The following is a 10,334-nucleotide window of genomic DNA, read 5'->3' on the forward strand; positions in this document are numbered from 1 at the left end:
TCTCTCTCTCACCCCGGAAGCTGCTAGCTTTACAGACAAAAGATGGCAGATAAGCAGACACAGATAGTGGTCTTGAGACTCCAGGTCTGGAGGAAGTCTGCCAGGAGGCAGCTATTCTGAACAGGCTGCATCCGGGAAGTCATTCCCCTGAGTTCTGGGCTGATCTCTAGAGGCAAGAGATTGGGGCATCAGGTCTAAGGATGATGTCTGCCCCAAAGCCATGTACTTTGGTAATGACCCAGGATCCAAGTATAGATGAGCCTATGGCAGTGGTTCTCAACGTACAGGTCATGACCCCCAAGACCATCAGAAATCATAAATTATAGTTACAAAGTAGCAATGAAAATGATTTTATGGTTCGGGGGTCACCACAACTGTGTTAACGTGTCTCAGTGTTAGGAAGGTTGAGAACCGCTCGTAGGGGACTCGTAGTCTTGGTGATACTGGCATGCGACAATCAGAGAAACCAAAGCAAAGGAACCTAAGGTAAAGTGCAAGCAAAAGCAGGGGACATCAGGGGGGACATCAGCAGGGACAGGCAGGGACACCTGTCAATCAGATGGATCTCAGCTTGACCACTGAGGAATGTTAGCCCCGAGGGGGAGGGGGACCCAGACACCACTCTGCCTTGTCACCTTCAGCAGGGGAAGACTGTCCCTAAGCTTTTGGGAACTGATTCAGGAGCAACTGGGAGGTCAAGTCTTCAACCCTGAAAGGAATTTTAGGACTGGCTTGCAAAATAAATACAGTTTCACACAGGTTAAAGTGTGAGAGAGGGGGAGAGAGGAGAGAGAGGGATAGAGAGAGAAGGAGAGGGAGGGAAGGAAGGAGAGAGAGGGGGGGAGAGAGAGAGGGAGAGGGAGAGGGAGGACCACAGCTGATGTGATTGTGGCTCCCTGAGGAAACATGGCCTTTACAAATGAGAAAAAAATACTTTTTTTGTGTTTTTGTTTTTGTTTTCTTTTGGACAGGGTCTCTCTCTGTCTCTGGCTGTCCTAGAATTTGCTATGTAGACCAGGCTAGCCTTGAACCCACAGATACCCACTGCCTCCTTGGTACCACCATGCCTGGCTACAAACAGAAATTTTCAGTACAGCTGGAATCTCTCTCCCCCTCCCCTCCCTCCCTCCCTCTCTCCCTCCCTCCCTCCCTCTCTCTCTCTCTCTCTCTCTCTCTCTCCCCCTGTCTCTCTCTCTCTCTCTTTCTCTCTCTCCTGCCTTTGCCTTTATCTTAAGACAGGACATGATGTTTCCCTCTGATGTAGAATTCAGTAGAAAGTTATTCCCAGAATTTATCTTTGCTTTTGTTATAGCCTCCAAAGTGTTTTCAAAATAGATTTCTTATTTTTATTATCTGCTTTGAACTCATGTGTAGTCTTTAGGAGTCTTATTAGTCACTGTGAATTACCAATTTTAAATTTTATTTGTGGATGTACTTGTTTTTATATTCTCTGAGTTCTCTGCCTGAGTGCATGCCTGGTTCCTACAGAGGCCAGGAGAGGGCGCCACAGCCCTGGGATCTGGAGTTAGGGATAGTGTTTTGTTGGGAACTGAACCCTGGTCCTTACCAAGAATAAAAGTATTCTCTCCAGCCCCTACAATATCTTTTGTGAATCCATTGAAATTCTAACTAACGCAGGCTGCCCATGTGTGACTTTTACATGTGTATGTATGCAGAACTTTAAGTCAAGTATGCAAAACAAACCAGTTTAGAGGTAGTAAGTGTTCCCCATGGAAGAGACTCTTGAGTGTATTAGATTTTCCTGCCTTTTTTTTTTTTTTTTTAATTCATCTAGCATCTTGTACTGCCTCTCTTCCCTCACCATGATTTCACAACCAGAGACAGGAAGCACACACCAGATCGCAACCTCGAGGCCCTGATCCTCCTCAAGACTCCTGACCAGCTTCCATCCAAGATCCTGTGCCTGAATCAGATCAGCTACAGTCCTCTGGTGTATCTGCCTCCACATCCACACCCCCGCAGTCTCTGGTTCGATGCATACCCTCACCCCACTTCCCCTTTCTTTTGTGGGGAGGGTCAAGACAGGGTCTCATTATGTAGCTCTGGGTGTCCTGTAGCTACTATATAGACCAGGCTGGCTTGGAACTCACAGACAGCCACCTGCTTTAGCCTCCCAAGTGCTGGGACACACCTGTCTGGACCCCAGCAGCCAGTATCCAGGGAAAATAGAGCAGGCAATAGTGATTCACACTGAAGAAAGTATAATCTGGCATCCCAGAGTAAAGCCCCCATCCCTCCCTGTGCCCTCTCCCCTTGGGATTCAAGCAGAGAGTGAGTCTCCTCTGAGGGCCTCTTCCCCTCCGAGGTCCCCTCCTCCCAGCCTACCTCACCTGTGAGCAGGAGCCCTTTGCAGAAATGTAGAGAAGGGGGCACCATGGTCTCTGCACCTGCTTGCCTCAGCTCAGGCTCTGCCTCACGCCTGTGCTGTTCTAGTTCCTTCCACCTGGGTGGCGGGAGCCCCCTCCCAGAGTCACAAGGCTGTGGCTCATGCTGTGTCTGGTCCCAGCCCAGTGCTGCTACTGGTCCATTTGAGGACCCCACCCCATCTCTGCGTCTGTCTCTCTCTTGATTAATGTTTAAAGTATTTTTTAATGAGTTTAAATCACTCACTTCTCAATTGGCAGATTAAAGCCCAGAAACGTGATTATACTTCTGGAAGTCAGAAGTCTGGAAATAGGCATCTGCAGGATTAAAAAGAAAAGAAAAATTGTCTGAGGGTTGACCCCATCTCTGCCTGATGTAGCTACTGGGGATCTTTTCAAATCTTTGTCTCAACATTTTGGTGTTTGGTCCTGTTGTTTCTGTGTGATACAGAGTTTCCTTTTTTGGCTCAGGCTGGCCTGGAACTCACTATGTAAATCAAGAAGGACTTAGAACTCAAGCAGATCTGCCCGCCTCTGCCTCCCAAGTAATAGGGTTAAAGGTGTGTGCCACCACTGCCAGGCATTTGTTTTATTTGGGGTTTTTTTGTTGTTTGTTTCTTTCTTTCTTTGAATGAATTGGGGGGGGTTGTTTGTATGTTTGTAATTTTGGGGCTTGAGGGGTGGATTTCTTTGTGTGAAGGAATGGGGACTTCACTGTGTGTGCAGTTCTAACTGGTTTCCTTGTGCCCAAATTCTGAACCCAAGAGATCCATTCTGGTGCAAAAGCAATGAGTCTTCCATCGTTTAACAAGTTAACTGTCTTAATTTGGGCCCTTCGTCTTCATCACGGCGGGTGGGATGAGAAGGACCCCAAGGAACTGCAAGGTGGGGGGATTTATTGGGGTGTGTAAGGGGAGTGTCTAGGGATCCGCAAGAGTCTCAGGACTGGTGTGCTTCCAGGCTTGGGTGACCTGCCCTGTGTTGACTAGTCAACTGGGTGCTATGGCCTATAGGTCCTGCCAGGGCGGTTGCTATGCTCTGCACATCACTATTACACCACTTTTACTGTAAAGCCCCCAAATAAACACACAGACACTTATAGTAATTATTAACTTTTGGCTGATGGCTCAGGCTTCTCATTGCCCAGCTCTCTCTTAATTTCCCCATCATGTATACATGTATATATGTATGTATATGTGTAAGTTTACACACACACACACACACACACACACACATATATATATAGTTCATGGTAGTTTGAATGTAATTGGCCCCCATAATCTCATAGGGAGTGGTACTATTAGGAGGTTGGCCTTGTTGGAGGAAGACTGTCACTGTAGAGGTGGCTTTGAGGTCTCATATGTGCTCTAGTCATACCCAGTGTCCCAGACCATTTCCTGTTGCCCATGGGTCAAGATGTAAGAACTTCAGCTCCTTCTCCAGTGCCATGTCTGTCTACACACTACCGTACTCCCAGCCACCATGTTCCCTGCCATGATGATAACAGACTAAACCTCTGAAACTGTAGGCCGCCACCTCAACTACAGGTTTTCCATTGTAAGAGTTGCCCTGGCCATGGTGTCTCTTCATAACAATAGAAACCTACGTAAGCTGGGCAGTGGTGACCCACACCTTTAATCCCAGCCCTCAGGAGGGAGAGACAGGCGGATCTCTGTGAGTTCAAGGCCAGCCTAGTCTACAGAGAGAGGTCTAGGAGAGCCAGGTTGTTACACATAGAAACCCTGTCTTGACCTGGGCAGTGGTGACGCATGCCTTTAGTCCCAGTACCAGGGAGGCAAAGGCATGTAGATCTCTATGAGATCAAGGCCAGCCTGGTCTAAAGAGCAAGTTCCAGGACAGCCTCCAAAGCTACAGAGAAACCCTGTCTTGAAAAACAACAACAACAACAAAAGAAAGACAAAAAAATTAAAAAAAAGAAAAAGAAACCCTAAGACACGTGCCTGCCATATATAGAATACTAAAATTGCAAGGCCAAAAAAATATGTCTGTAGATGGCATGAACTTCTTGTAGAGAACCCTAAACATCTTATAAGAAGTTGTCAGGATAATGAGCAAACTGCAAAAACAAGCAAACAAAAGATAACACTCAGATGAGTGTAATCCCCTGCTATGATTTGAACCGTGAACAATGGGATTTGTTTTGCACAGGGACAGAAGTAGGGTGGTCACTATCCAGGGCTGTAGTGAATGGGAAAGGTTTAAGTGGGGTTGGGGTGTTACATGGTGAGTGTAATGACGTGAATAGGAATGGCCCCATGTACTCATGTGTACGACTACTTGGCCCACAGGGAGGTGGGCTCTGAGATCATATATGCCCAGTGTGGCACACAATCTCATTTTCATCAAGATGTAAGAATCTCAGCTCCTTCTCCAGCACCGTGTCTGCCTGCATGCTGCCTTGTTTCCCACCCTGATGATAATGGCCCGAACCACTGGACTGTAAGCCACCCGTTATACCTTTTCCTTTGTAAGAGTATCCCTGGCCATGGTGACACAAAGTCAGCGATGGTCCCACAATAGGAATGCACTCATGACACTCAACGGCAATTTCAAAACGGCCAAGACAGTGAATCTTACATGTGATACCTGTGGGCCTTCAGTCATCCTTTGTAAAGTGAGAAGTTTGACCACATTAAATGAATAAAGAAATCTTAGCCAGGCATAGTGGAGCCTGCCTTTAATCCCAGCGATTGAAAGGCAAAAGCAGGCAGATCTCTGTGATTTTGAGATCAGCATGGTCTACAGTGAGCTCCAGGACAACCAGGACTAACGAGACCCTGTCTTAAAAACACAAACAAATAAGTGAATGTGATTTACCACACCGGAAACTGCTAAGACAAAACACAATGCAAGATGGCATTGAAAAAGAAAAAAGCCAGACTCAGGACAAGAAACTCAGTACATGGGACGTTTATGTTCACGAATTTTATATCTATGCGGCAAACAATGTAGAGATCGGGAACTGTGCAAAAACATGAGTCCACGGTGAAACGCGTCCAGCCTGAGCCGCCGCCATTATCCCATCTTCACATGGATGACTGGGGTCTAAGCAGCATTGCTATTGGGCGTGATGGACAGTCTGAGCGTGAGAGAAGATGCGGGTATTCTGTGCAAACCCTGCAGCATTCTAACAGGGGCTCTGAGCTGACACAGCTTTTGGAAAGCGTGAGGCTGAGTTCATATGGGACTCAGAACCTCAGCCCTGCTTAACTTCTTTACAGCTCTGTTCCTATATTGAGGCCATTTTTTAAGAAGGGGGTTCCCTTTATTTTTAATTTACTTATTTTATGTGCATTGATGTTCTTGTCTGCATGCATACTTGAGGGTATCACATCCTGAAGTTACAGAAGGTGTGAGCTGACATGTGGGTGCTGGGATTTGAACCCAGGTCCTCTGGATGAGCTGCCGGTGCTCTTAACCGCTGAACCATCTCTCTAGCCCCCTACTGAAGTCCTTTTTTTTTTTTTTTTTTTAACATTTTGAACTGGACCGGCCTTGTACTCATGTTCCTCCTGTTTTATGTGGAGATGGAAGGTTGGAAGGTTGGAAGGTTCGTGTCGCCATGAGGGCAGCCTGTGTCTGCACTGATAACTTTCTCTTATCACTTTTATACGCTTTGCACACTAGGGACACAAAAACCTCAGCGCTCTGGCACAGGAAGAGAGAAGACATTAGCCATAAACCATCGCAAAGAGCAACGGGTTACTCCTCCTGGAGCTGAAGGCGTTGGAGACCCCACACTGATAGATCCCTCCATCGACCCTCCAGGTGGGGTTGATGATGAGCTTGTGCTTTTCAGGAGACAGTGTGGTCCTCTCCGTTAAATTGAGGGGCTTGTAATTGAAGAACCAATTGAACTCGATTCCAGTGTCCGGTGTCACACAGGTGAAAACTGAGACATGCCTCCGTTTTCTCACTACAGTGTTGTTGAGTAGCATATAGGGCTGTGTCACAATCTCTGTGCAGAGACAGAAGAGACCAAATGAGAGACACATCTTCAGAGATCTCAGCCAGCCCCTCTCTGCTCCACAGGCACCAATGGGGGATCCAGGGCCGAGGCTACAGCCAGACATCCTGGGCTTGTGATCTGACTCCTATGGCCTGTGTGACCCTGAGTTGGCCCTGTGTGTCCTGAGTTTGCTGTCTTTGTATAATTTTGTTTCAAGCCTACATCTTTTCTTTAGACTTAAAGGGGATTGTAGTGAGATGTCCACCCTGCCTGCACATGTTGCACTGACCACGCCCATTGGGGCCTGGGAACATGTGTGGGCGTGACTTTGAGGGACTAGGTCTGGGGTCCCCAACCCCAGCTTGCTCTCTTGTTTCCTGATCGGAGACAGAGAGCATCCTGAGGCATCCTTGGGACAGAAACCTGGGGGGGGGGGGGGGTCATCTGTTTCTGGTGTAAGTGATTTCTCCCTGAATAAACATCCATCAGCCTATCTTTTCCCAGATTCTTATATACCATGCTATACTCAGGGTCCACCTCTGCACCATGTTCGTAAGGACAGCATCGAGATTCTTGACTGAGTCTAATGTCCTTAGCTGAGTTAACACTGCAGGTCCGCCCCTCTGCAGGGTGAATTGGGGTGATGAATTATTGCAGTTTAACTCTCCTATGTGTGTCCTGCAGTAATGCCAAACCACAATGAGGGGACATGGGCAGAGGGGAGGGAGGCATAGGGCAGCCCCGACACGCCTCTGTTAAGAGGAATGAACCCCACCAGCACCCACAGGTCACAGAGTCACTTACTGTATACTTGGAGGTGAAAATGTGTTATTTCATATCGATCATGTGTTCCAAAGATTTCTAGGGTGTAGATCCCGGCGTCTTCCTGGGTGACGTTCTTGATCATCATGGATCCATCCAAATATATTTCTTCCCTGCCGCTGGAATTATTCCCGAGTTTAACTTCCTGGGTCTTTTCATAGTGGGCAATCATAAAATCACTGTGTTCTTCTCTCCCTTTGTACCAGTTAAAGGAGAGGAAGCTCTCTACCGGAACAGAGAGAAGAACCCTCGCTCCTTTGGCAGCAGAGACCTGAATTTCTTTAGTGCTTCTTCGCGCCATGGCAGGTGAGGTCCAGCAGGTTAAAAGTGAGGCTAGAAGAGAGAAAACCCCATCAGTATTAGGGCCACTGTGCAGCCCTCCTAAGGGGAAGCATCTCTCAGCATCGGTGTGTAGGTTTGGATTTGCCAGGACTCGGTACAGGAAAGCAACACGAAACCAAAGCCTGTTCCCTCCATCCCTCGGTGTCCCTGGAACTGCGTCCTCTGCATGGAACTCTCAACTCCAGTGTCTGCAGGGCCCCTGTTCACTGCTCTCTGGTCTCTGATCACACTCAGGACTATATATGCAGTCCCTGACCTCCTCCCCTAGAGACCCTAGGTCATCCCTAGACAGTTTCTTGCTCTGTTCCCCCTGTGCTTTCAATCAATCCCTGGCTGAATTTTCGAGATGCCCTGGCTATTATCAGTCCGCCAGAACCAGGGCTTTGTGAGGACAGGGTTGGACGTCTCTTCTGGGGAGGCCTGGGGCTGGGGACAGGCTTAGATACCTGTGAATGAATCAGTGTGTCCAGGACCTGGGTATCTCTGGGTTTATTTACCACTTTCTCAGTTAGAGCTAGTGATAGTTTTTGCTTTTTGTTTGTTTGTTTGTTTTTTAGAAACAAAGTTTCTCCGTGTAGCCCTGGCTGTCCTGGAACTTGCTCTTGTAGACCAGACTGCTCTCAAACTCACAGAGATCCACCTGCCTTTCTCTCAGGAGTGCTGGGATTAAATGAGTAAGCCACTACCCAGCTAGCTAATGGTAGTTTTTAATGCCTCTCAGATTGATTTTGCTCTAAGGTTTATTCGTGTATTTGGCGCAAGAGAGAAATTGTCACAAAGTCTAATCCACAGGAAGCTGTCAGTTTACAAAATGGATCCTGCCCTTTCCTGCCTCAGACCAGATCAGGATTTCTGGCTGCAGGAGAGAGGAGGACTGGGTAATAAGGACACTTTCAGGTAGGAATAAGCATGGGCCAGGGCTGCTGTCCAGGGTCCTTGTGAGCCTAGCCTCCTAAGGAGAAGTGTCTTTATGCATGGGGCTTTTAAATAGGGCGGCGGCGGGGGGGGGGGGGTGTCTTTCTTCGTTTTTATCTTAGATCTTAAAACAAGTCACAGTGGCTTCCTTTGCTACAGAATTCTGCTGTAGGGGATCAGAGTGAAGAGGAAAGGTCAGAGACACGAAACGCGGACTGAAGGAGAAAGAGGACTTCTGTCACCTGATTCCTTCTTCCGGGCCCAGCTTGGGGAATACAGTGAGTCAGTGTCCAAGACTGCGTCTCTCCCATAATCTGTATCTTCATCCTATCCCCATCGTGTGTGTGCGTGTGTGCGTGCAAGAGGATGTAATGCTAGTTTTGAGTTAGTGGTTAATCAGAATATACCCCTCCCATTTTGCAAATGCTAGCAGGCAAGGACTTGGGATTGTGTCTGTAAACTGGACCCAGGGTCTTCCAGACTTCTGGAAAATTTTAACTCCCAAGGGGTAGCTTCCTCCCTGTCTCCCACAGCTGCCCTTCCAGGAGATTCTGGCTTCCATGAAGCTGTGTGGAGAGGGGACAGCCTGTCTCCAGTTATAGGGCCATCTGCTTCCTAGGTGTACAGATTCCTGACAGTGACAGGCACCTAGGAACAGGTGACCCCAAACTTCACGTGGTTAGGGCACTTCCCCTGCTCACCCACTGGAGGCGGCTAAGGACCCTTCCTTCACCCCGCCCCACTCAGTTACAATCCCCTCTCCCCTTCCCAATGTCCTCAGAGCATCCTCCCCATCTTTCTCAGCAATGCCTAGCTGCTCTGCCACACCACACACACACACACACACACACACAGCACACCCCACACACCACACCACACACACACCACACACACACCTACCACACCACACACACCACACCACACAGCACACACAGCACACACACCACACACACACACCACACACACACCTACCACACACACCACACACACACCTACCACACCACACACACCACACCACACAGCACACACAGCACACACACCACACACACACACCACACACACACCTACCACACACACCACACCACACACACACACACACACCACACCACACACAGCACACACAGAACACACACCACACACACACACACCACACACACCACACCACACACACCACACCCCTGACCCAGGACATTTGCAGTCCTCCTGTGGACCCTACCCCTCACACACCCCATCGCCATGGCCACCCCTGCAGGACTGACTTTGAATAAAGAAGGGTCTGGCTTGTCCTCCCCGCTAACACTCCCTGTCCCCTGAGAGCTCCCAGCTGAGCAGCCTCTGTCCCTCCTGTGTCCTCCTTCTCAGGCTGAAGCATCTCCTCCTGGGATGTCTTCCTGTCAGAGCGCCCTGCCCACACCACTGCAGGCCTGGCCTCACCTGTGAGCAGCAGCCCTTTGCAGAGAAGCAGAGAAGGGGACTCCATGGCCTCTGCTCCCGGATGAGGATGAGCAGTCCTGCTGTCAGCCCTGCTGGTGCCCTTATGTCTACTGTCCTTAGCCCCAGGGACGGCTCCAGAGTCACCTGGGTGATTTCTACATTTTCAAGAATGCTAGACAGTTTTGTTTTGTTTTGCTTTAATGTCACTTTGTCTGCACCTGTGGCACTCACCACAGGCATTGGGGTGGAGACAGGGGAACTAGGTCTGAGGAGGAGCACGCTGTTAACCCTGCAGTCCCAGCAATTTGCACAAGGCTCCTTTCACTCCTTCAATTATGTGACCAGAAATGCCTGGCACGTCCTGTCTTCCTGGTCTCTATGGAGTCTCTTCTGGGCGCCTCTCTGCCTCTCTCTCAGCCTTCTCCTCCTTAGCCCCGCCTATCTTCCTGCCTCTACTGGCCAATCAG

General features: G+C 48.8%; 1 protein-coding gene across 1 annotated transcript; it reads right to left on the minus strand.

Moving 5' to 3' along the window:
* Positions 1-6,076: 6,076 nt before the first annotated feature.
* Positions 6,077-9,930, minus strand: LOC127238350 (carcinoembryonic antigen-related cell adhesion molecule 15). The gene is made up of 3 exons (XM_051206926.1): positions 9,868-9,930; positions 7,159-7,509; positions 6,077-6,363 (listed from the first exon to the last, which is right to left on the minus strand). The coding sequence occupies exons 1-3, from the start codon at positions 9,911-9,913 to the stop codon at positions 6,077-6,079; spliced, it is 684 nt and encodes a 227-aa protein (XP_051062883.1). The 5' UTR covers positions 9,914-9,930.
* Positions 9,931-10,334: the final 404 nt, after the last annotated feature.

This window comes from Phodopus roborovskii, unplaced genomic scaffold (genome assembly GCF_943737965.1).
Source record: "Phodopus roborovskii unplaced genomic scaffold, PHOROB, whole genome shotgun sequence".
In the NCBI taxonomy this organism is placed as follows: Eukaryota; Metazoa; Chordata; class Mammalia; order Rodentia; family Cricetidae; genus Phodopus; species Phodopus roborovskii.

Coding starts and splice junctions, on each gene's coding strand:
- LOC127238350 (XM_051206926.1), bottom strand. CDS start 9,913: ATGGAGTCCCCTTCTCTGCTTCTCTGCAAAGGGCTGCTGCTCACAG. Junction 7,510..9,867: donor CAAAGGGCTGCTGCTCACAG/GTGAGGCCAGGC, acceptor TCTCTCTTCTAG/CCTCACTTTTAACCTGCTGG. Junction 6,364..7,158: donor TTTTCACCTCCAAGTATACA/GTAAGTGACTCT, acceptor GTCTCTGCACAG/AGATTGTGACACAGCCCTAT.